At 42.2% G+C, this 27,008-nt stretch overlaps 1 protein-coding gene across 2 annotated transcripts; it reads left to right on the top strand.

Annotated features, from left to right (window-relative positions):
* The first annotated feature begins 121 nt into the window (after positions 1-121).
* On the top strand, positions 122-26,668 carry Selenof (selenoprotein F). 2 transcript variants are annotated; one of them, XM_021158065.3, is made up of 5 exons: positions 163-446; positions 8,900-9,067; positions 19,487-19,550; positions 23,923-23,972; positions 25,817-26,668. In XM_021158065.3, the coding sequence occupies exons 1-5, from the start codon at positions 372-374 to the stop codon at positions 25,946-25,948; spliced, it is 489 nt and encodes a 162-aa protein (XP_021013724.1). In that variant the 5' UTR covers positions 163-371; the 3' UTR covers positions 25,949-26,668. The 2 variants fall into 2 exon arrangements, with proteins under 2 accessions (XP_021013725.1, XP_021013724.1); XM_021158066.3 differs by lacking the exon at positions 23,923-23,972 and having other exon boundaries at positions 122-446.
* Positions 26,669-27,008: the final 340 nt, after the last annotated feature.

The following is a 27,008-nucleotide window of genomic DNA, read 5'->3' as shown; positions in this document are numbered from 1 at the left end:
GTTCGATTTACGGTTGGGTTCCTTGTCACGGGACTCAAACAAGGCGTTGTCTGATTGGGTAAGCTTGGAGGAGGCGGGGCTACTGATGGACGAGCTGGGGCTTCGTGGATAGCCGATGGAATGTCGTGAATAAGAAGCCCCTCTGTGGGGAGTTTAGGAAAATGCCTAATTTGAATCTCTAAAAGAACCTGAGGACTGTTTAACCATCGATCACTTACAGGCCCCCATGGTCGCCTAACTAACCCTCGTCTTTGTGGGATAATAGGCTCGTAGCAGTGGCCTTTCGCAGCGGGTTTCTCGTCAGGCAGTGCAGTAGACGTCCCCGGCACAGGGGTCCTCAGACACCTGAAGATTGACGGCAGAGCGCAGGGATGGCGGCAGGGCAGGGTGGGTGGCTGCGGCCCGCTCTGGGGCTGCGCTTGCTGCTGGCGACTGCGTTTCAAGCGGTGAGTGTGGACCGCCTCTGGGGCTGCCTCAAGGCCGGTCGGAGAGCGCGGATGTGGAAGGGCAAACCCGGGGCCACGCGTGGGAGCCGCCCGTGGAGCGGGCTGCCTTAGCGGCCGCTTCCATCCGGAAGGAAACGTGGCAGAATTCCAGCCGGAGCTCTGCAGACGATGGTTTCCTCGCTTCAGGCAGCTAGGATCGGTTTTTCAGAGCACAGAGGGTACATAGTCAGTAATGCTTAGAAAGGAGGGACGTTTCTTTGAGTGAGACACAAGTGAATGAAACTACCGCTGCTTACAAACTCCCAAACCTTAAAGGGTTTTTGGTCCAGACAAGCGTTTTTCTTCATTAACAAGACAACACGGGTTCTGAATCTCTGAAAGGAGTTAACCTAGTTTTGACTTACTTAGCTACTCATGAAGCAACTGTAATTTTTGGTAAATTCCTCTATGGGAGTTTTCCACCCATATTTACATGTCTTGTACTTCGGATACTTAAGTGATTTGTCCAAGATTTTGGAAAGTTAAAATTATAGCGTAGGTCTCTAAATACTCTGTTCTTCATAGATCTTATAGTTCGCAAACGTTGTCTCTGCTTTTCTTACTTTGTCCAAAGAGTGGATTCTTAGCGTCTTACATTGCAATACAGTGTTGTTTTGAAACATCTGGTACTTCAGAAAACACTTAAGGAACATCCCTTAAACGTTTATACTGGAAACATAAGTAAATTGTTGGCTTTTCCCTCCCATTGTAGTCGTTTGAATGTGTTACCACTACCGAAAGTAACAAAGGAGTAATATTTTCAAACTATCTTCAAAATCTCAGTAGGCAATGGCTTTGTAAATACCTGCCCCCACCCCCTTGCCAATCAATGTTTTTAGACAATTTAACCATCCTTTATGTTAGTGAAGCAGTTCCCTAGCTGATGCACTGTTTGAGCTAGTTGGTTTAATTAACTAAAAACCCAAAGCTACTGTAGTTCCTAGTCAGTGCCATTAACTGGGATCGCTCAGTTCTGCTGCTAACCTCAGCTCCCAGTAACTAGACTGACTTATTTTTCACAGCAGTCTCAGGACAATACTCCAAAAGAGCAGAAGCCTCTTAAGACCTTGCCATGGAAATCACAGATTCCCTCCTGGGAGACAAGGCTAAAAACAGAAAGCCAGATCCTCCCACTGTGTAAATAGTTCCAAACTCCATCACATTAGACTTGTCAGAGTCAGTCCCCAGACCACGCCACAGGTGAACAATTCTTCCCAACTCCACAGCCGAATGGGAAGAGTGACAGAATTGCATTGCAAAGAAATGTCTGTACATGCTAGGACTAGAATAGGAAGAACTTACGGCTACGAGTATGCCATGGTGGTTGTCCGCCCAGTCTAACTTCAAACTCAGATGTCCTGTTGACTCCTTCCTCCTTCCTTACTTTATGTACTGCGTAGCCTTTCTTATTCTTACTTCCTAAATATAGCTGAAACCCATTTCAATACTATGAGACCTTTCTTCTTGAAAATAACAGCCCACTGGCTTTTCTTTGAATTGCCTCTTTCTGCACTGAGACTCTTAAGTAAAAATTGCCTTTATCAACTTCCTTATTGCCCAAGCTAGAAACGAGTTCTCTGCAGTTCTGGATTGGGTTGAGTTTGGTTATCCAGGCCAGCATTTTGACTTGCCTATGATCCGTTAACTGGCTTCCACAGCTCATTTCTTTCTCATTCTGCCCTTACCATCTAGAGCAACATCTCTGCAATCTAAAGCTGTTGTGCTTAAACACTCCCGCTTGCTTTTAAGGTAGAGTTTGTCTTTAAAGTTGTCTACCAGGCTTATTTCCCCGTGTTTGCTTACTCTACTGAGAGAACAAACAGGCTGGGATTTGCAGTGAATTTCACGTACTTTGTTCTTTCAGAAGCTGTCTCCCCTACACCCATAAAAATGATTGTCATCTAGTTACCATCTGAACCTCCTTCCATCATGTGGTTCTAAGGATCAAACTCAGGTCCTCGGGCTTGGCGCCAAGCATCTTTACCCCCTGAGACATCTTGCCACTCCTCAGCCTTCAGTTTTCAGCTAAGAATTTATCTCCTCCAGGAAATCAGTCTCTCTGCTGGGGAACTAAAGCCATTCAGCGTCGGTGGTGGTCAGTACCTGATCTCTCAGGTACCTTTCAGTTGTCTATTGTTTCTTGAAACTTCATTTCCCCAGTGTGCTGACTGGATCTCACCTTAGAGAAGTGCCTGCTTCTGATTACCTTTTGTCTGTACTGACGTACACGGAGGGGAAGACAGTACCTCGTCATGTAAGTGCAATGTTTCCTGAGTGAACTAGGGCATCTACAAGCAAAGGTTGGATATCCTGGACAGATGGAGACTACTTGTAAGTCATTATTGACCCTCAAGTCCAGTTAACTTCTACGGGTCAGTTACAAGTGGTCCCAACTGGAAGCATCATTGACAGTTGATGGTACTGACGGAAGTGTTGATATTCAGATATTAGGTTCAACCTTAGTTGACACTCAGAAAACTTTGCTGGTAATTATTTGATTCTTGATTCTAAGTTCTAGAGTGAAACCTTTTTAGGGTAAGTGTCAACTTCATTCTGTTCTTTGTGAATGAGGACCACAAATAAATACATACTATCTTAGAAAAATAAAATACAGATAAGACCATAGGTCATTAGTCCGAACTATAGTATTTCATTTACGTATTCTCCAAAACATCTTCTATAATCTATCTATTTCTCTCTCTCTCTCTCTATTTCTCTCGCTCTCTCTCCATGACACTGTGCTGTTTAGTTTTAAATTTTAAAAAGAACATTGGGTAAATGTTTTCAGATGTTAACTTTTAATAACTATCATCTAAGTCAGATTGATTTACTCTGATTCTTAGTTTTCCAAGTTCCCTGTGATTACCCAGAATACAGTGCTTAACTTCATCTACTTCCCAGACTGAGAAAGTGAGAGCCAGGGGTGCTGGTGCCTCTTGTAATCTGAGCTGCTGTTTGTAATCACAGCATTCAGGGGGCTGAAATGGGAGGATCAGACATTTGAGGCTAACCTGGGCTACATGTCGCAAGTTACAATCCAGCCCAGGCTGTATAACAAGACTGTCGCAAAAGATGGACCAAAAAGCAGAACTTACGAAGTCTTAACTTCTCCCTTTCATATTCTCTCATGCTAGTTATAACCCCATGTTTCACTTATCCTGTGGTCTCAACCAGATCACAGTCCTGCAGCCTCCGTTTCTCCTGCCAATCAGGGTGCAGCCAAAGGGAACATAGGCACCATTTCCGTCGGTTTCCTCTCTGTCTTTGTTTGTTCACTTGTAGCCTGTGAAGTATAAACAGCCTCCCAGTTCCTCCCATCATTGTTAAAGATCCTGCAGCTTGTGTGAAGTGGTGATGAACCATGGTCAGTTCCCAAAATAAAGTGATGCCTGGTGAAGACCGTAGGTGGTCACCTCAAATGCCATGACTCCCTGTGGTGGTGCTTGCTGTTCGTAATGACTAGTGTTTATAAGAAACGAAACCCTTGGCAATGGAAAGGGGTGTGTAGAATTATTGGAAATACAAAAAACGTTAGGGAAATTCTTGGATTTTGCAATTGGGGAATAGACCACGTAAACTGGGCACTTGTCAGGGGTGAAAGTCACACAGTGCAGCTTTGGAACCGCAGGAAGGAATAAAGCCACTTCATGACGCCTTGAAGTGGAGACTTGGCTCATACTTCAGTTGAGAGTTGTTTCAGTGTCTGCACCTCTAAGTACCTCTAATTTCAAGTTAGTGGAAGTGCATACTTAACAGCATTTCCGTGAGATGACAGCTGGGATAATAGCAAATGACTTAACCTGGAAATAAATTCTGAGCATGTGTAGAGAGTAGAACAGTACTTTATAGTGTGACCTGAAGAAGCTCTTTAACGAAGGTCCTCAGAACTTGTCTGCAGGCCTTGTTCAGCTTGACTCTCTTCTCCATGTATCTTGTGAGCAGTGGATGGCACAGTTACAGTTGTTTGTATTTTTCTTATTAGTGACCTAACCGTGATGCATCATTGAATTCCAGAGGTTAGTCTGTTTGCTGTTGATTTAACAGTGACTGAAACCAGCTGATTTGTGTTGCCCAGTTCTGGAGGGTGCACAGTACAAGGCTGGACAACCACAGCTAGTAAGCACCCCGACTGTAATCCTAGTAGAGAAACAGAGAAAACTGCACATAGGTACTTCCCCACACAAGAACTACATGAATCAACTCGTAAGGGCCCCATGCCGATAACTAGACCCTGCCTTACTGCAGTGCACTGAGGACCTGGGCATCTGCCACCTGGGTTTGCTGAGGACATGCACAGTCAGACCTTTGCAGGAATTGTAAAGGCAGGCTAAGATTGAACTCTCATTGTTAATTTGTGTGTACTGTGTGTCTCTGTGTCTGTCTGTCTGTGATCGGAAAGATCGGAAGTTGATCATCAGGTATCCTACTCTAATAGTGCTCTGAATCAGGGTCTTTTACTGAGCCCAGAAATCAGTGTTTGGCTAGATTACATCACCAGCAGGCACCAGGGATCCATCTATTCCTCTGATTCTAGACTCACGTCCTCACATTTATGTGGCAGGCATTGTACCAGCCACAAAAAAAAGTCCCAGGATTTTGTTTGTTTGTTTGTTTTTCAAGACAGGGTTTCTCTGTGTACCCTGGCTGTCCTGGAACTCACTCTGTAGACCAGGCTGGCCTTGAACTCAGAAATCCACCTGCCTCTGCCTCCAAAGTGCTGGGATTAAAGGCAGGCACCACCACCGCCCGGCAGGATTAGAAACCTTAATGCTATTTCTTCTTGTGTAATCTTTGACACATTTCTTACTATCCTGTCTGTTTCCTCCTAAGCATAGTTATTTGTAAGCGATAGTTATTTGGAATGATAATGTAAAGTGCTTAGCAGAATACCTGGTGGTTTCTGCTGTAAGAACTTCAGTAGTGGCAGTGCTTCTGGCATTCAATGTGTTGGGATTCATTCTCTCTAACCCCATCTATTTGTCTCCAATTTTGAAATCTGTTCAGAATTACCTCCTCACCATTTAACCTAGACTCTAGTGAGGTCCTGGGATCCATCTGGCTTTGTACTCTCCATCCAGTGCTAGAGTTACAGGTATACCTTCCAGATGGTGGCTTTTTTTAGATGGATGCTGACAATCCAAATTCAGGTCTCAGCTTGTTCAGCAAGCACTTTTCCCTCTGAGCTATCTCCCCAGGCCCTGTTTTTGAAAGTTCTTAAGCAGTTGTAGTTTTCAAAGTGAGTTTGCTCTTAACATATTTTAGTTACTGGCTGCAGAACAAATTTCCCTGAATCTAGTGGTGTAAACAGTTTATTTTGCTTTCAGATTTAGTGGGCTATCAGTTTCTAGACTAGCACAGCAGATAATCATCTGTCCCATGATCCCTTCAGACCTCAGCTGAAAGGCTGGAGTCTGAAATCTGAAGGTTTTTTGCTCACGTGTTTGGCAGCTCATGATGATGTCAGCTGGGGGCCTCAGTTGCTCTCTGCATGGTTCTGTCCATGCTGTACCTCTAACTTGGGCTTTTTTGCAGCATGGTGAGCAAGTTCCAAAGTTGATGCTCTGTGTTGGAGGTGCAGCAGGAAGATACCCCTAACACACACACACACACATACACGCACTCCATGTTGGAAGACTGCCAGTCACATTGAAATAAGATGTGGGGTAATATGTACATTATTAATGCAGTTTTCCCCAATCTGCCATATTGCTGTCCCTAATTTCAATCTACTCTGTGTAATAATAGGTCTTATAGGTCACTTTACTGATGGGAAGTTGCAAGTGTCTTATAGCTAAACTATAAGAAAACTCACCAATAAGCTCATAGGCCCCTCCCACTTAGTTGGCATAGTTGATTGGACTTGAAGATAAAAGTCCATTCTCTACTACAGAGATGTTGGTAAAATATGTATGAGATACCAGATCAAAGCATTGACTGATAAAGACCATTGAGGTGGTCAGGATTCTGTGGAAATGTACTAATAATGTCAATGGTTTTAATCTTACATAATTCCTTTCAGGCCATTTTTTGAAGCTTATAGACCCTTCCTTGTTCTAGAAGACCAACCAGATACAGTCAGTCTGACATTTCCCCTATTAGAGACAGTTTTTTACCAGTCTGGTTTGGTTTTAACAAACAAGAGCTACATAGGTGCTAGAAATAAAAACACCTAATGCCTGTTACCAGAGTTATGTGTTGGTCACAAGTAAGAAAATCTTACATAGTGCAGTTGTTTGTTTTGAGACAGGGTTTCTCTGTGTAGCCCAGGCTGGCCTGGAACCCACTCTGTAGATCAGGCTGACCTTGAACTCAGAAATCTGCCTGCCTCTGCCTCCCAAGTGCTGGGATTAAAGGTGTGCGCCACCACTGAGTGGTTCTGTTTTACAGCTGGGCATAGGTTTTCTCAGTTACGGAACATACAGCATCTAAAGGTAAGTTCTCAGTTTTACAGACAGGGCTTCCTAGAAGATTGGCACTGTTAGGTTCTTGAAAAGAAGCAGAATTAACAGGGTAAAAATGGAAAGGGTTTTAGACACAGGGAAAAATATGAACAGTGGTGTGAGGACCACCCTTGGGGAGCACAGGGACTCATAGCTAGACAGAGGGAAAGCTGGGGAGTGAGGACAGGTGGAGCTGATGAGTAGGGTGAGCTACAGATACAGGAAAAGGCTTACAAGCTGGGAGGCCAGAGAGATGGCTCAGCAGTTAAGAGCTATGCTGCTCTTGCAGACGACGCCAGTTCAGTTTCCAGCACCCAGGTCTCACAGAGAACAATCAGCAGTGACTCCAGCTGTGGAGATCTAAAGCCTCCACAGACACCTGCACGTGTGCACACATCCTCGTACAGTACACATAATTAAAGTAGTTAAAATGTCTTAAAGATTATCAGAGACTTGAGAGCTCTTCAGGGAACAGAATTGTGAAACTACTAAATACCTGTGTCAGGTTAAGAGCCTGGAGGGCTTTGGCCTGGCAAGCCAGTTGACCAGGAAAGTAGTGCCATTTTCCTAAGAGTGCGTTTGGAGGGCTAGACATACAGAAACAAAGGTAGATTTCATCTTAGGAGACTGATTGTGTAGCATCTAATGAAAATCAAGAGAGCTGCTAGCTTTGCAAGCCAGAACTCAGGAAAAGGGAGAGTTCAAGAAAATGGTATTTGAAGGCCTGGATAAAATTGCAATCTCTCAAAAAGCAAGGAACAACACTTAAATGCACAGACCAGGCCTGTAAACCGTGGCACTTTGAAGACTGTCGGGGCTACAGGCTGAGCTCAGGACCAGTCCAGGCAGTGTAATGGGGGCCTGCCTGAGAAAGTAAAGAGGGACCTGGAGAGGTGGCTCAGTGGTCGGCTTACTTACTGTTCTGTTCTGTCACAGTGATAAAATAGCATAAACCAAGCAATTTAACAGAAGAGAGAGATTTTGAATTATGGTTCTAGGGTGTCCATAATGACAGGGACAGCATGGTAGCAGGCAGCCAGAGCAAGAAGTGGAGAGATCAAGCTTGGAAGTCTGGCCAGGCTGTGACCTCCTGGAGCCTGCCTACAGTCACGTACTTCTTTCAGCAAGGCTGTACCACCTCATCCCCCAGACATTTCCACCAACTAGGCAAATTTCAAATACCCAAGCCTTACAGGGGCAATTTCTCATTCAGACCACAAAGTGGTTAAGGTGGTGAGATACTCACACACAGGCACAGATGCATACACATAAAGTTAATCTTCCAACAGTGTAGTTGAATGTCATATTTTTGTTGTGCTAGGGATTGAACTTGGGCCTTCTTGAATTTCTGAAGCAGTCTGTTTTACCTAGACTATTGTTCCCTTTGTGTACCAGTGTAGATATTAAAGCTTGCGAAGGCTACTTCACCATCACACATCTGGTAAATGGTGGAGCTGATACCTAAAACCAAAGTTTGGTTTCTGGGGTCTCCTTTGACTCCCTGGTCCCATCCCTTTTCCGACCCTCCTGCATGGGTGTGTTTGCAGATAAGTTAATGCTTTCCATCAATCTACAGAAATAGGTACTAAGTTCTTAAAATAGAATTTCTTCCTTATAAGAAAATTCCTTTTTAGTAAGCTACTGGGTGCTAATAAGAGATGTGTAATACATGTATCATTAAAATTATATTTTGTACTTTTATTGTTGATCCACATTTTCACTGAAGTAAAAGCTGTCGGGTCCAGTATTGTGACACATGCCTGTAAGCCCAACCCTGAACTGGACAGGAGAATCAGGGTGAGGTCGTCTCCAGCACAGAGCTAGTTCAGGGCCAGCCTGGACCTGATAAGACTGTCTCAAAAGGCAAAGCATCAACAATAAAGCAAATAGATAAGTTCAAAAGTACCTAAGAATTTGTCTCTTTTAGGAAGACTTGTGTAAACCTGGCCGTTTCATTCCTAGTTGTCATTTCAGGTGTCTGCTCTGGGGGCAGAGTTCTCGTCAGAGGCGTGCAGGGAGTTGGGTTTCTCCAGCAACTTGCTCTGCAGCTCTTGCGATCTTCTTGGACAGTTTAATCTGCTTCCGCTGGATCCTGTTTGCAGAGGGTGCTGTCAGGAAGAAGCACAATTTGAAACCAAAAAGGTACTGTTTTTTTCTGTATATTTCTTCTCCATGTCTTAGTTGAGATAGGTAAAATACAAACTGCTTAATCAATTAGACCAGTAGTCTCTGACTTTACGAGTCTCAGTAAAATCCAGGTCACTTGCTTGCCTGGCTGCTAGATGAATCAAAAGAAAGTATGTTTACATACCAGGATTCATTCCACTGTGGCTGTCCAGCAAGGGGAGGGCAAGTCAGGACCACACCACAGAATCACCATTGCCCTAGGCTTCCTGGCATCTGGCCAAATAACGGCAACTAATTACTCTTTGGTGTATTTGTAGTAATAAGCCAGTTGTTCAAAGATACATAATATTGTGATAGCATGGTACATAATATTGGGCATAAATGTGATTAACAGAGCTGTCGATTTATAGATCCTTAACTGGAAATTCCTGTTACCTATAACCTTTACCTTTCCTATCTGGGAAGTAAGTCAAGGGAAAGTAGTTGTGCCAATAAAATCTGCTTTTTAAACCTACTGTTGAAATGAGTGCTGGGAGGACGAGTGGGCTGTCTGGAGGCAGGGTCTCACTGTAGAACTTGCCATGACCATGGACCAGGATGCACTTACCTCACACCCCTCTTGCCTCCGCCTCCTTGGTGCTGAGGTTACAGGTGTGTACCACTTGGCCTGAACTTACCCCTTTGTTTTTCAGTAACACTCTTAGATTTCTCTTCTACACTGTAAAGTGCCCGAGGCGAGTACTTGTATTCTGCAGTAAAAGGAGGGGCTGAGGTGCAGCTCAGTAACAGAGCACTCACCTAGTACATACAGGCTTCAGTGAGCAGCCCTCCCCACCAGCAGCAAGATGGATGCTACTGATAGACCTAGCGGGCTTTCACCATCTCACAGACCTTTGCTAAGCTCCCTTTTCTTCCTCCGTCACTTGTCTGCGCTGAGTTGTTTGATGTGTTGCTATTTGTAAAACTTTCAAATAGTAATGCTTTTCTGTGACTAGATAAAGTTTATTTCTAACTAACACCAAGTACATATTTACAAGTTTTAGAAGAAAAATAAAGTGGCACATTTTTAAGTCTACTACTTGGGGTAGCTAGCTTTCACGCTTGATCTCACAGTGCAGTGCCCTGAGTTCCCAGTGACCCAGATGAGCTTACAGAGCCCACCATCCTTTTTACTTTCTTGGTTGGCATAAGCCCACAGTGCATTTGTGTTTAGAGTCTCATGAGGTAGGCCTTGTGTATGTAAAAATCTAAGCAACAAGTTTTAAAAACTTGATTTGATTGGACATGGTTTAAGGCCAGATTTAGCTGGTTTGCTCTGACTCCCTTCTGCCTTTATGGTGAGATATTCACAAAGGACAGATTGCTGAAGGAATCGGATGAGTCATCTCTTCATCATCCACTGTGCATCCAGAAAAGATTATTCACAAATGCTCCAGACTTAGAAAGATGGATAAGAAGGGGTGATTGCAAGTGACAGTATTTCTCCCCCAAGCCCCCTTTGTGATTGTGGGTAAATTGAGAGATCCTGCCCTTTTTTTGATATAAAATAATTCTAAAATACAAAACAGCGCATATGTCAGTGCTTAAGAACAAAAAAGTAAAGTACTAAAAGAAAAATAGCTTGAGTTTTAGTGGTGTTTTGTGCAATTAGTGTTTAGTAAGCAATACAAAGGACTTTAGCTTTGCATAGAGAATCTTAAGGTGGAAGGAAAGGTACTGAAAATACGTTTTCCACTGAGTTAAGTTCTCCCCATTGGTGTTTTATTTCAATTTCCTTGGCCAATAGTCTTGCCCGCCAGGTAAGAAAGGAGTGAAGAATAAGTGGGGCCTATTTGTTTGTTTTAGTCATGTCCTCCCCAGTTAAAGTAAGAGTGTGAGTGGTATGTGGGGTGTCATCCAGAAATCATGGGAGTTCTTCTGGGTTCCTATCACTGGGCTAGTTTAAGGAAAGGCTTAACTAAATTCATGTTTGTCTGTACCGCATGTACACAGGCTGAGGAGGCCAAAATGCAAATCAGATCCCCTGGAACAGAGATTAGGTCAGTTGTTAGCCACCATGTGCTGCTGAAAATGGGACCTTGACCCCTCTAGAAGAGCAACAGTGCCATCGCTCCAGCCCCACTTTCTCCAAGGCATTGACTGGTGTGGTGACATAATGAAAGAAGCCGTTGGCTGCCAAGGTGGCCATGGGGAACAGTGTGTCGAAAGCAACAGATGGAGTTGTCTCGGGTAAAGACCCGAGGTAGAGCTGGATAGCATGGAACACACTTGGGTTGTAGTGCTCAGGCTGAGGCAACAGGATTGCTTTGGGTTTGAGGCCAACCAGGGATGATATAAATGAGACATTTTTCAGAGACTGGAGCGAGCAGGATATGATACTAAATAAGTCCCAAGTTTTTGTTCCCCGTTTTTTTACAGTCAACCACTTTTTCTAGAGCTGTCCTTTAAAGGAATTTAGCTCAACTCCCTCCCTTGTCTACTCTGTCACCACCCCCACATCAGGTTAGTGGTCTGTGTTATCCTGTCCCGTCCTGTCCTGTCCTGTCCTGTCCTGTCCCTGTCCGGTTGTATCCCCCATGCCCTTCCTAGTGTGTTCTGCATATTCGTAGACTTACTGTACGGCTTGTTTTGCCCTTTGGTCTGCCAGTAAATTGAGCTCCTTGCACTCTAGGTTATGGTGTATTTCTAAACCCCTAGCCTTCAGAACAGTTGCACGGGTCTCTGTACTCCAGTGAGGCCTTTTTCACTAAGAACAAATTGGATACGGTGCTTTTTTTTTTTTTTTTCAATTATTTTAAAAATAATTGAAAGTAGCACAGGCCTTAGATTTCAGCACTTGGGAGTCTAATACAGGAGGACTGAGTTTGAAGCCAGCCTAAAATATATAGTGATACCCTGCCTTTGAAGATACTAGAAGTTAAAAATACAATAGAGCCTTACCTTACAATTGCTTGATAGTTTTAAAAATAGGTTTATTTACATGCTCCGAAAAATAGTAAAGGCTTTCAAAGAAACAGGGACTTACTTCTGTGGTAGTCGGTTGCCCAGAGCAAACCTTTGGTACATTAGCCACAACTACAAATTTCTCATTTCTCTAATTTATTTTTAAGGCTATATCAGAACTAGTTGTGTTAATTATTTAGCACCGTTTGCTGACCATCAGTCTCATTGATAGTGCTTTGATTTGTTGGGGGGGTCTGTGACTCAGGCTGTCCTTAAGTTCATAGTCCACCACCTTAGTTAGACACCTGAGCCATAGGATTGCAGGCAGGCACCACCACTCCAGCCAAGGTTATTTTGAAAGTGAACATGAGCATCAGATTAAAAATAATCCGGTATATTAAATGATTTGATTAAAAATAATTGTAAAGCCGGGCGTGGTGGCGCACGCCTTTAATCCCAGCACTCGGGAGGCAGAGGCAGGCGGATTTCTGAGTTCGAGGCCAGCCTGGTCTACAAAGTGAGTGCCAGGACAGCCAGGGCTACACAGAGAAACCCTGTCTGGAAAAACAAAAAAAACAAACAAAAAAAAAAATTGTAAAAAAATTTTTGGACTATCCTGAGGATAAATGCAAATCAAGTATTTTATTGTTATTATCATTATCATTATTATTATTATTGTGTACTCTAGGATTTATAAAATTTATTTGTTTCTAAGATTTATAAAAATCAGTTGTTTTTAAATCGGTTTTCATCTCTCTACTGCTGGGCTGCCATCTTCATTCTCAGCTCAGCGCTTTAGCAGCCACTCAGCTTCCCAGGCGGGCGCTGCTGCGGAACCTGTGCAGCCCTCGGTGGCCTGCCCTGAGGTTTGCTGAAGTTTTAAAGCATGGTTTCTTTAAATAATTTTGGTTCCCCAGTTTTAGCACCTTACTCCTTTCAGCTTACTCTTGCATTCCATCTTTTGTTACTCCAGAAGCCATACTTAGCAATTCAGAGACCCTTCTAGAAAATAGGGTATGCTTAGCTAAATTACTCACAAACAATGCACAGATTGTTTTAAACTCATCTGCTGTGTGTTCTGTCTTGATTGATCTTAAAGGGAGCTTAGTTGTCAAGACCCTCGTCTAGCACCTGGTTGCTGCGGTCGGTCGGTCGGTCGGCCCTCAGCTGAACCTGATCACGCTGCTTCCCTCTTTCCCTCTGTGGGCTGATTCCTGCTTCAGGACTGAATGGGTTGGATTTGATCTGCAGACATTTGCCAGATACATAGTGCTAAAACACTAGCAGCATGTTCTAAAAGGGACATGTTTGGTGTTTAAGCAAGCAAGGAAACAGAAAATGTGGAGGACTCAGGAAATACCACAGCAATGATTGCTGTTGGCAGAGTACAGGAAATAGATAGCTATAACATAAAGTGTTAGATGGGCTAATGATAAAAATTTGCAACGGGGTGTTCTCATGTTCTCCTTCCAACTCCTCTATCAGTTGTTTCAGGAAGGAATAGATTATGATAACAAAATAGTGTTTGCAGCCGCTTGGTGTGCTGGGTGTGCTGGGGGTGGGGAGGGGCTTGTCTACAACCACCAGAGCCAGCAGAGTCACAGTCCACAGGCAGGAAGGCAGCGCTTGGATCCCTTGAGATCTTGTATGAAAGATTGTGAGGTGCTGCTAGGAAACTTCCTTAAGCTGATGCACTGGGGGTCAGTATTGCTATTTGATTTTTCCTTTTGAAGGTTTGTCCTTGTGTGTGTGTGTCTGTATGGGTGTATGCAAATGTGTCCAAGTGTCTAGAGAGGTCAGAAGAGGGAGTCAGATCCCCTAAAGCTGAAGGTACACATTGGTAGCTGTCCAGCATGATAGGTCCTCTGGTTCTTAACCTCCAACCTTCTTCTCTAGCCCTGTGCTTTTCTGTCTGTCTGTCTACCTGCCTTTCTTCCTTTATTTCTTTTTTTATTTGGTTGGTTTGGGTTTGGATTTTTCAAAACAGGGTTTTTCTGAGTAGCCTTGTCTCTCTTGGAATTCATCAGCAGGCTGGCCTTGAACTCAGTTTAGAAATCTGCCTGCCTCTGCCTCCCAAGTACTGGGATTGAAGAGGTGCACCACCACCACCACCACCACCACCACCACCACCACCCAGCCTGATTTTAAAACAAGCAACAACAAAAACCTGGACTGCATAGCCAAACTCACTAGGCAAGCACCACTAATAACCTACAGCCTCAGCACAAAGCTTAATCTTTAGAGGACAAACATATTTTGAAAATTGAAATTGAGTTCAGTTTAAAATAAAACACTGTTTTCAAATACTTTCAAATGGCAAAATAGGTGAGAACTATTTTTTTTTTAAACTACAAGTGGCATTTTGCACAAAAAAAATAAAAATAAATTTAGGTTTATAATCACAATGCAAAAACAATTAGTTTACAATAAAAGAAGTTAAACTAATCACAAATTTAGGTATATGATCACAATACAAAAATAACTAGTTAACAATAAAAGAAATCAAACTAACTACAGTGTCTAATTTTTCTTGCTATTTTTTTTAATATACTTGGTAACAGATTTTAGCAGTCTAAGAATAATTTGAATCCCTTTTTTCTTTAAGGGGAGGGACATTTTTGTTTTGTCTTTTGTCCTTTTGTGGTTGTCTTTTTTATGTTCTTTTTCTCGTTTCTTTTTGCTTTCCCCTCTCCTTTTGTCTCCTTTCCCTTTCCTGTGCTGGGGACCATCCCAGGTCTTTGCATAAACACACATTCAACTGTTGATCTAAATCTCCAGCCTCAACAGCGACTCAGTAGAGCATTTGTTTAATGAGTGACGTGTTATTTAATTACTCACTCATTTGAAAGAAGACTTTATTGGGTTAAGGTGAGGTAGAGTCCTTCTGTGTGAGCTTGGGAGAAAGATCCCGTTGTGGTTCGCAACTCTAGTAAAACCTCATAGCCAGCTCCTGAGCCTACCTGTCTCCTGTCTGGAACTTAGCTCCACCACTCAAATGTCTGATAAAGGGCTTTATTTTCACTTTAATATCTGTGTAGACTATAGAAAAGCAATTTAAAATGTTTATCTGCTGTTATTTTTATGTACTTTAATATTGTACATAGTAAATATGTCTATGAATGTAGTTGAATGTCCTCTTCTGTCTGCTTCACTGTGCTTTTGTGATTGGACTAACTTCAGCTCACCAGGTGTGCACATATTCTACCTTGAGAGTTACTGCATCCTAAGCAGACCAGAGATAAGACGGAGTAATGCTACCATATACCTGTTATCCCCTCCCCTGTATGATAGGGCTTTGAGAGAATTGAAGGTTCCTCCCTCCTCTTTCCCTCCTCCCTCCCACCTTTCTCACTTTCTCTGTACTGACTGTGACTTTGAGCTAGCACATTATTATCCCAGGTTCTTCAGTTTTGTCATGATTATTTTTATATATTCTCCCCCTGAGAATGTATATCTAATGTGTTTTCTCTACACTGTTGGTTTAATCCTCAGAAAAAGCCTGTAATGCACTCTGTATAACAAACAAACAAAACAAATTAGATCACAGGCTGCCCAAAAGTTGTAGGGCATTTAGGTGCCAGAGCCAGACTCATCCCAGTTTGACTGGCAAGTCTAAAGTTTTAAACCGTAACACTGTTTAATGTCATCTAGAAAATACTGATATTAAATCTTGCCACACAGAGCTTCTGTAAAAAAAATTGAATGATTTAAACATGAAAGGCCAAATGCCCTTCTTAAGGTCCCTGTTGAACCTTCAGTTAAGAAGACTAGTTAATATAATGGCAATTTCTGTTCCCTAATCTCCATCTTCCTCTTTACCACAGTGTGACTCCTGTTCCTTTTGATGGTTTTTCAAAACTATATTACCTGTTCTTAATTTAGCTAAGGTCCAAACAAAAGGTTTTAAATAAATTTTTTATTAATTTGGGAAAAAGTACATCAAAATAACTCTTAGGTTTATAAGAAGATATTCTGGGCAATTTCACCATGCTGCAGAAGTCCATTTGAACAGCATTGTCTAAGTGGCAAGTTTAAGTGCTGACCTGTCAGAGACACAATGCCGCAACAGTGGAGAAAACAGAAGGCTGAAGAGGAAGCTAAACTAACTGTATGACATTGTAGTCTCTAAAGAAATTTCATGCTGCTTAAAATAGCTTCACTTTTCTACCATCCAGAGCCTCCACAGAAACTGCCTTCTTCAAAGGAAACACAACATAAGTATCTTTAGCAGATGATTCTCAGTGCTACATAAAAGCATTCTTCTGAAAGGAATTTTAAAGTGGGAGCAATGGTGGCAATAGTTCAGATTCCCTGTAACCAAAGTACGGTGGAACTGACTAGTGGTGGCAACACTAATCAGTTCAGGTCCCGTGTAACCACTACTAACTGGTACTGACTAATGGCACACACAGGCACTTCATAACAAGGGCCACTTATATCGGATAACTTATTACTATTTAAGAGCACTCTTCCAGAAGAGTGGCAACCACAGGTGGCACAGAGGCAGGGAGTCAGAAAGCAGGTAGAAGCCATGATAGTACTCAGCTAGTGTCCTCCTCATGCAGTCCAACACCCCAACTGTGGAATAATCTCACCCACATTGAAGTTGTCTCTTCCTGCCTCAGTTAACCACCCATGTAAGTCACCCATCACAGACGTATTCTTCCATGGACTCTAGGTTCTGTCAAGTTAATATAATCACCATTAGCCATTATGTACTCTTGTAGATTTACAGGGAAATTCTGTTCATGTTTCTATAACTAAATTCTGTTCATGTTTCCCCTCCCTCTGTATGATAGGGTTTTGAGAGAATTGAAGAGATGAGATTCCTGCTCATCAAAGTATTGAAGGAGCCTAGGCCTCTTCCCCATAGCTTTCATAGTTAAAATGCAGTGAGGGAACATGATCTGTTAGTCTTATTGAGCTTTTTAGTGTAGTATTGATTCTATCATTTAGAACAGTTCTTCCTCTAGAGCCTAACTTAAGGTAAATGTTAGCCTCTCAATCCCAGTACAGGGCCTGAAGACACAGAAAGAAACAGTGTTTGCTCAGGGTCGGACAGTGCTTTAAACTTCGTGAGCTTCCTTAAACGGGAAGAATTCAGCAGACAGTTAAGATGCACATAGTTAATTTACAGGTATAGAAGGCTGTTTGCCCACTTTGCTAAGTGGTTTGCTAAAATCGCAGCCCGGCTGCTCTCCCTTGATCCTGTGTCAACAGATGTGGGGTACATATTTTCAGTGTGTTTTGTGGCATAAATGTACAACCTTAACAAGTTTCTATTACATTCAAGAATAGTGCCTTTATTATTTGTCCATGTATGACTAGCTTATTGTTCAGAATTGTAAAAGGGGGGAGGGGAATGTTGGAATGAGCAATGAAGTAAAATGTAAAACAGTACGTGTGGTGGAAACATTGTTTTCTAGTGGCAGTAACTATGGCAATGAACACAACTATAAGAAACCTTGAAATAAACTAATTATTTAAGCTGTACTGGACTAAGTCTTAAATTTCATACAACAAGGATTTGAAGCTATGAAGTCAAACCTTTGTGTTCTCTGACAGAAAACTGCCAAGTGACAGGGACAGGCCTGAGGTGACACAGGGACCACCCATCAGCTCGGCATTAAATCCACTGAGCACAGCGATGGTGTCGTGCCTTCTCTTTTGCTGGCTTTCTCTTGGGCCAGATGCTTCTCTCCAGTGAATCAAGCGTTATGTTCTAGAATTTCTGCAGTGGAAATTCCAAGACATTCCTTAGGCCTCAGCTTGAAATCAACCGCTTCAGCAAACTGCTCATCTTGATTCAGAGCCAGTGTTTGGTTTGCTGCATGTGTGGGTTTCACCCAAACTTCCGACTTTGGAAAATCTATGCTCCCTCCCCATTTTTTATTAGCTTGTTTTCCCAACTGACAGGATCTTGTACATACTTCTAGGGAGCCTCCCTTTCTCCCTAACATTCTGATCTTCTGACACTGAGCCCCCCCCACACACATACCCGTTAGTTACACAGGGACATTCTACCACTAGCTGGGCACTTGCCATCTAGCCTCGCCTCCCCGAGCTTCACTCTTTGCGGTTCACATGATGTTTTTCTTTGTGCTCGCCTTCAGTTTTTCTCTCAGGGTTTATTCCTCGTGCCACGGGTATTAGAGCTTCTTTTGAAAGCTGAGTAGTAGTCTGCTACTTGACACCTCATTTCCATCATGCCTTCATCTGAGATGTCTGTGGACACTTGAGTCACCTCTATCATAGACTGCTATGATCAGCGTACAATTAACCCTTGTGTCTCTTCTCCCCTCTTTGATTAAATACCTGAAAGTCATGGTGACAATGCTTGTAAGTTTTGGACACCACTGTTAGGTTTCCTTACATAGCAGCTGTGCACACTGCTCCAGTTCTCCACTATCTCAGCCACTGCTGATTTCCTGCTTCTTGGCAGTAGCCGTGCCCACAAGACAGTGCTGTCTCCTTGCTGCTGATGCTCCTTTTCCTGCCTGCCTGCTCACCGCCTCATTAGTAATACAGCCCATATTCCTAACCAGCACTAAGCCAATTGTGTTTAAAATGCATTTTATAAACTTAGATCCAATTAATCTTGAATGTTTTATTGATTGAAAGAACCAGAGAGATCATCCAGATTCTTCATTTAAAATCCATTGGTGGTTTGAGAATTCATAAACCGCTTACACAAAGCCCCTCAGTGTCTCAAGGGCCTGGGATAACCCAAAATATAAGGACTTTTACTATGACCTAGAATCATGGAAATGCTAATTACCTTTTGCTGTGTCTACATGATTTGTTAAAAAAAAAAAAAAAAACTTAAGTAGGTACTAATTTAGAGCTCTAACAATAAAATCTATTTGATTCTTGAATGACCATAAAAAAATAAATCTACAAACTAAGAAGAAGTAAAATGGATGTGATATAGTCTTAAGTTTGCTATCTTTCTCTTAGGACCCCTATATTTCCAAGATGATGCCTATGAAGAGAATAATTGGGGTGCTGGAGAGATGCTCAGTGGTTAAAAGCACTCACTGCTGTGATAGAGGGCCCAGGTTCAATTCCCAGCACCCACACAGTGGCTCACAACCATCCCTAAGTTCAGTTCTGGGGAATCTGAAGTCCTCTTCTGACCTGAGAGCACTAAGTACTGATGCGGTTTGTATACATACGCATCCGCTGGTTTAAGAGTCGCCATAGTTGTGATAAAACATAACCAAAAGCAGCCTAGGGAGGGATTATTGGCTTCTCCTTGGTCTGGAACTGTACCATCTTACTGCACTTTGGCCTTTTTTTTTTTTTTGTTTTTGGTAATGAGTTCTATACAGCTGCTCTACTCCAAGGTTTGCACTGTGTGCTTCTTCACAGTCCTGCCTGAGGTGAAACCCAGAAAAACACAAGCTTGACAATGGTTGTCTTCCCTGAGCCTTATCTTCCAGCTCCATGACGACTTTCCAATCTGTAACCTTCCATGTTTCCATTTTACAGCTGTATGCAGGAGCCATCCTTGAAGTCTGTGGATGAAAATTGGGGAGGTTCCCTCAAGTCCAAGGTATGTAGCAATCATTTAAAGTCATCATTTATAAGAATAATTTTACTAAATATTCCCAGGAATATGGATTTTCAGGACACACTCTGTAACAGTATATGAATGTTTTCCAATTCTTTTTTTCAGGAGGTAGTCTTAATAGGAATTGATACACACACTTTGTTATAAACAAATACAACATATGAAAGTTAGATGTAAAATAAAGAGCATGAAATCATTCTTCTACTCCTGTCGGGTATAAATTTTAGGAATGCTTTTCTTTTAGCAGATAGAAGTAGAATTCCTTTAGCACATCCTAATAGACTTTTTTACTGTAAGTTACAGAACGTTGGCCTAAGGCCTATGTAGCTTGACAAGAAGAGAATTAATTAACACAGAATTTAGAGTCATGCAATGTGTGTCATCAGAGGGAATTTTAGTGATAAATATGTTTAAAAGGTAATTCTCAAAGTCTGTTCTTGCAGTTAGCCATCAAACCATGATGGAGCCTCACATCTCCAGGAAGCCTTCACTAAGGGTTTCCCATTATCCTTGCACGCTTGCCTTGAGAATCAGCTTTATGAATGTGCAGGGGATGGTGGGACTTGAATTGACTCTCACCACTTGAAAAGCAGAACCAGGAAGGTCACTGTGAGTTTAAGGCCAGCCTGGTCTACAAAAGTGAGTTCTAGGACAGCCAAAACTACCTAGTGAGACCCTGTCTCATACACACAACAAACACACACACACACACACAGGAACAAAAGAAAATCAGGCTTATGAAATGAAATCCTTTTCAAACAACTCCTTTGGTTCTGGGCGGTGCTTTGCTAGGCCTCACAGTAGCCTTTTTAGTGGCTGGGTGGTTCCTGTGTGAGGTGGTAGAGTTGAGTCACAGGTAGCATCCCTCCCTTTGAGGTTGAAATACATATCTGTTCTTTTTGTACACCTAATCTGTTTTGATTTTTGACACAAATTCAAAGTCTTCAGCACCTGTCTCAGCCTCCTGAGTACAGAGCTTACAGTGTGCATGCCTGGTGTGTAAATTCGTGTAGCATCTCTCAGTTGCCCTTCATTACTATAAGATTTATTATGAAACTGCCTTAAAAGTACAAAGTAGGCTCACTGATCTCAGGGGGAAAGTGGTGGCCACTAGTGTTTTCCTGGTGTCCTAAAAGATTAAGATATTAGATGTCTTCTTCCAGAATCCAAAAAATAAAAATCTGCTTAAAAGGTTCCTGTTGTCCCGTCCTTTTCCTGCTTCACTTGCTTCTTGTGCATCTAACAGCTCTAGCACACAACACATGATTGTGATGTGCAGTGATCAACCCAGAGGATACAGCAAATAACAAGGTCACATTCAAATGCCAACCTTTATAAAAACTCACTGTCAGAATTTCGCCTGTAACTTGCAAAGCATCATAAGACTTCCCTCACTCCTGACTGACCAGGCACTTTTTTATGTTTTATATATCTTATATTGGTGAATTATGTACATTACTGCATTCAGAGCAGAGAGCATTGGACTTGATAAACTGTCATTTTTATTCCTGGCTGACTACAGGCTAACATCTGTTGCCTTTTTTAGCAGACTTTTTTGTCTGTGCCAAGGTTGGGGCTCGGGCCCTGCACGTGCTGTGGCCACACTCTGTGGCTGAGCTGTGTCCTGCACCCCTCAGCACACAGCACACAGTCAGTGTATCTGGTCAGTTTTCTTCCCATCCCAGCAGCTTTGACTGTTACTAAATGGCAGACTTTAGTAATGAATTATTTGACATGAGAAAAGTCCTTTGGAAACTTTAAATTATTTGTTATTTTTCTCTTGGTGGGGAGCTGTCAAGGTGGAGGGCAAGTACAGAGCTCAGGGAAATGGGTAGGATTGGGTGCATGATGGGAATATGAAGAATCAAAATGAAAGGTTACATTTAAAAATATATATTTATGCTAAAAAAAAAAAAAGGACATTTTATCTTCAAGTTGATCTTTAAATTTTGAGTTTCTGGGCTGGAAGAGATGGCTCAGCGGTTAAAAGCACCGACTGCTCTTCCAGAGGTCCCGAGTTCAATTCCCAGCAACCACATGGTGGCTCACAACCATCTGTAATGGGGTTCGTCTTCTGGTGTGTCTGAAGAGAGCAATGCATATGTGTAAAATAAATAAATAAATAGGTCTTTAAAATTTTTTTTTGAGTTCTTTTAGTTCCATTTTTTTTACACATATCTTTGTTACTTCAACATAGTAAAATTTTTCTCTGAACTCAAAAGTGCATATTACATATTATAACAGCATTTGGGCTGAGGTGCAGTTTAGTAGTAGAGTGGCAACCTAGAGTGCCAGCCTGGGGTCGTGCTGGGTTTGACCCCAGCTTCAGACAAGGTGGGGGGGACAGAGAGAATGAGAATATTAACATTATTTGTCTTGGTGCTGGGAACTAAATCCCAACCCTGCAACATGGGTTTGTTTGCTCTTTTTACATTTTCCTTGCACACAGCACTGCGTAGCATTTTCATACTAATGTAGAACATAGAGCACACCCAGCCCCGCCCTCTGCCCTCTGCCCCTCCCAGTGCTCCCTTGGTTCCCCTCGACAGATTTCCTTCTACTTCCTCGAACTCAGAAATCCGCCTGCGCCTGCCTCCCGAGTGCTGGGATTAAAGGCGTGCACCACCACGTCCAGCCAGTTCCTTCTACTTCTGTGTCCTGTCTGGACTCAGTTATGTGTTATCTACAAAATCTAGGAACAGTGTAAGCAAGCGGACAGAGTCTGTCTCCCTGGGGCCGGCCAGCTAATCAATCCAGTTAATGTGATTGGTTTTTATGGTCACCTTCATCTTCATTTCTTGGCGATCTAAGAAAGTCATAGCTTTCTTGTTCTTAAAGAGCTTATGCTGTCATATAGTCTGTGCGATACAGCATATATATAAATTCTCAGATGATTGTTGAAAGCTTCATTTACTGCCTGTGACGCATGACTGGCCTGTTAAAATGCTCTCCTCTTTCAGAATTACGCTTCTGGATATGTGCAGCACAAGAGAAGACTTGGTTGGAATGGTCATTAGTGATTCGTCATGGCATTCCCTTTAAGCCTGTTCACTCAGTCCAGCCATTAAAAGACATTTGAATGAATGGAATTATTAGATGTACTCATAGCTCTGCTGGGTGTATAGGGCAGATTTTAAATAGTCCATTTGCCACGGTGGTTTCTTACACAGTTGAAAAGTGGCTTGAATAGCTGGGAGTGTTTTGCAGACTTTCCAATAAGATTAAGCAGTCCAGAGTAAGATACAGTGTTTATTGGCCATATCACATCTTATTTTCTATCTACTTGGCTTTTCTCTTTATCTGTAAGATCTCTCTTAATTTTTTTTTTCATTTTTACTCTTGACTTTTGTTAATGGCAGTGCTTTGTTGCCCTGAAATTCTTTTTTTTTTATATAAACCTATCTAAAACATTTCCTTTAGGACCATGCAAAAAAGAATTTTATATTTCATATTCATTAAGTTCTTTGTATTATAAACTTTGATAGTGTTCCAAGCCCCTCCTTTTTAGTACTTAGCCAGAGTCTTGGGAATTTGTTTACTGTCCTTTTTTTTCTACACTAGATTAGAAATTTTATAAGGTGGGAATTATATGTTTCTGCATCTTTGCCTTTGCTGTGTGCCACATAGAAAGTATCCAATAAATATCTTTGCAAATTTACATAGTTATTTCATCTGTAATATGTTTAAATATACGACAATATAGGTCCCGTTTCTTTCTAAGTACTTGACAGTTGCCTCTGAATAGCGCACACAGGCACGTCCCTCCTTCCAGCGCACATGTCTGTCCTTCCAGCGCACGTGTCCCTCCAGTGCACGTGTCCCTCCAGTGTGCACGTGTCCCTCCAGTGCACGTGTCCTCCAAGTGCACGTGTCCTCCAGTGCACGTGTCCTCCAGTGCACGTGTCCCTCCAGTGCACATGTCCCTCCAGTGTACGTTTCCCTCCAGCGCACGTGTCCTCCAGTGCACGTGTCCTTCCAGCGCACACATCCCATCACTCCGCTCTTCTCTGCTTGGTACCTTCCTCACATACAGCTATTCTGTTGGGATTTCTGCTTTAGCGTAACAGTTGTAGGATGCGGGGCATGCATTGGTAAACTGATCTCTCGTGTTCCTTTGGAACTGCTTGAGCTCTTCACAGGGAGCTTTGCTGTCATTCTGTCAAGCCCACAAAACTGCCATTGAGATTTGGGCTGCTGGTTAATTTGAAACAGTGTCTTAAAAGTTTAGATAGGGATGCCTCTACATCTATTATCTCTGTTTAAATTCCCTTGGTTTTCAAGTAAGCTTGTTTGCTTTATTTCATAGCAAGCTTGGATTTAGACATGACCCATTTGTATATTTTTCTCTTTGAAGCTTTTGTCAGAAGCGATAAACCCAAACTCTTCAGAGGTCTACAGATCAAGGTAAGAGGCAATGCTGGGGTCCTCACGAAAAAGCTGAGTCACATGTTTCCCTAGCCTGGGAGCCCGTGCTCCCACACTAAGTTTCTCACTACACCGCGGTGGGTTGTACGGCAGAGTGAGTGTACATTGTCGGAAATTGAAAGCACCATTTTGTGCTACTTTAGAAATGCTGTTTTGTGGCACATTTTCATTTTTCATATAAGCTTGCTTTAGCCAAAATAGGGAAGTAGCTAGATGGCTTTAAGCTTACAACTTCTTGCTGTTGGCAGTAAATTGATCATTAATCTTTACCCACAGTTTTTGTCATGTGATATTTACAATTAAGTCTGCTTTTAAAGGCAGCCAGACAATGAATACAAACCTGAGCCTCAGCAAACAGATTGCCTTCACATGGGACTGGCCACAAGTTGTAGCTGAGCCCCAGCACACGTCCCATCTCTCACCTCAGAAGCCATGCCTGGTGACTGAGGGAAGAAGCCATTCTATTCTTAACGTTGCTGCATTTGGTTTTTGGGTTTTTTTTCTGGAGGGGGCAGTTAGGTGGGTTCTGTTTCTGTTTTGTCAAATGCTTTTTGTGTGTCTGTTGTGGTTCTTCTCGTCTTCCCTGTTTATTGTAAGGGGGTGTACAAATTAATTCCAAGTGTTACTTATACCAGCCGTGCATGTGCTAAGCAGTCAGCAATCCTACTTCCTCACACTTTACTGGTTTGAGCCCACTAATAATTTTGTTAAGAAATTCAGTAACTGAATTATAGTCTAGCTAACTTAGTTGGAGGGTTGGACAAAGACTAACTTAAAATAAATATGTAAAACTTTAGAAGTAGTTTATAGTAGCCTAATCAGAAATGTTTAGGCATTATTCTCAATATTGTTAGTATTGACTCTTGAGTCAAAACCCCATGAATAACTGGGAATAAGCAAAGTGCTTAGCACCTGCAAGGCTCTAGTACCACAAAAAGTAAGATGATGATAATACCAGAACTCACCTCATGCCTAGAGCTACAGCTTTAAAAACTGAAGCATGTGGGGACTAGAGAGTGGCTCCACAGTTCGGAGCACTCTCTCTGCTGTCGCGGAGGACCCAGGCTCAGTTCATAACACCTGCATCGCCACTCTCACCCACCTGTAATTGCAGCTCCAGGGAATTCAATGTCCTCCTCTGCCCTCCAGAAGCACTGCACAGACATGGCATGCGCTCACCCATACACTACCCAAATAAGTAAGGCCGGGTAGTGATGGCGCATGTCTTTAATCCTAGCGCTTGGGAGGCAGAGGCAGGTGGATTTCTGAGTTTGAGGCCAGCCTGGTCTACAGAGTTCCAGGATAGCCAGGGCTATACAGGGAAACCCTGTCTGGAAACCCCCCACCCCACCCCACCCCAAAAAACAAAATAATTCAGTAACTATTTAGAAACAAAAGCATAGTAGCTGGAAGGGGCTCTAGGAACTTATTCATCATTACTGCGTTTTAGTTGTGTTACATAATTTGGAAACAGATTTGATCTCACTAAGTGTGTTCAGTTTATTGTAATACATTGTTCTATATTGTCTGTCACTGCCGTTAAGTTTACGGGAACTGAGAGAGCCATATCCAACAATGGGCCTTAAGTCAGCTAAAATCTTCCCTGTACCAGCACATGCTCTTCTCTCTGAAGTAACATGGCGTTTTCTTCATTGTTATCCTTTATGAAATCACATTTGAGTCTTTGCTGAAAAAGACTGTTGACTGTAATATGTGTAAAAACTTAAATTATTAGCACAATTAATCCAGTATTTTGATCTTGGGTAAGAGTGAAAATCCTCATTCTAAGCAGACAGTGATGTTGCTATCTCTGGTCTTTGTAGTATGTTCGAGGCTCAGACCCTGTACTAAAGCTTTTGGACGACAACGGGAACATTGCTGAAGAACTAAGCATCCTCAAGTGGAACACAGACAGTGTGGAAGAGTTCCTGAGCGAGAAGTTGGAACGCATATAAACATGCTTACTAGCTTTTATACTAATCAAGTGAATTATCACAGCACCTAGACAATAACTTAGCTTTGCATGCTTACATTGGTCGTCCTTTTTATGTACATCAGTAATCTTCTGACAAGAAGCTGAAGTAGCACCACAGTCCATAATATACAAGGATCTGGCAAGCTTAAGGAACCCAGCTCTTAGAAATTTCTCTTCTTCTACACTTGTTGATATCACCAGTGAAATGCTTTGTAAAGAGGCATCTGGGTAATTATGCAAATAATAGTTTGTGATAATTGGTCCAGTTCTACAAACAACAGAATTTTAAATAGAGGAAGCGGATAAAGGAGACGCCTCCCTTTCTGTGTGCTCTTTGAAAGTAATTGACAGAATACTACAGACAGGATGCCCTGCGCCTCAGCAGCACCCACCCCAGAGCCTCTTGGCGTGCCCAGCTTTCTTTTCAGTACAAGTATTTGTAGTTTGTAATGAATGTGCCACATACAGGTTTGTAGCTTGTTATTATGGAACAGACTGGAGATCTGCAGTACCAATGTAATACTTATAAAGGTTTGCATTAATGAGGATTACACAGAAAACCTTTGTTAAGGACTTGTGTAGATCTGATAATTGGCAAATTTTTATTTTAAAAGTATTCTTAAAGAAGAGTTCCATTTAAGAATGTTCACTAATAGGACCAAAATATAAATAAAAACTTTCAAATATGTTTGATTTTAAATTAGTCTGCTTTGTCCTTTCATGTTTCTTGATATGTTCTTCATTTTCATACAAGCTCTTTTTTAAGCCAAAATATAAAAATGGCTATACTATTTGGAACTTAATAGCTTCTGTTATAAGCAGAGATTGGTTGTTAATTATCAGCTGTCCTTTGTCCTGTGACATCTAAAATCAAGTCTTTAAGAAGTCAGTAAGACAGTGCATATAAACCTGCATGGTTACGCTCCTGAGAACAGGGTAAGAAATTCTGGCAGAAGACGCTCCTTTTGATCAGTGTGGTAATGCCGAGGGCGGCGCTTTGACAGCTCCAGTCCTGGTGAATGTGCCCTCTCCTCAGTGGT

Source organism: Mus caroli, unplaced genomic scaffold (assembly GCF_978045245.1).
Source record: "Mus caroli unplaced genomic scaffold, Mus_caroli_1 scaffold_3, whole genome shotgun sequence".
Lineage (NCBI taxonomy): Eukaryota > Metazoa > Chordata > Mammalia > Rodentia > Muridae > Mus > Mus caroli.
The sequence above is the reverse complement of the archived record's forward strand: the minus strand, read 5'-3'. Positions and strand labels throughout refer to the sequence as shown.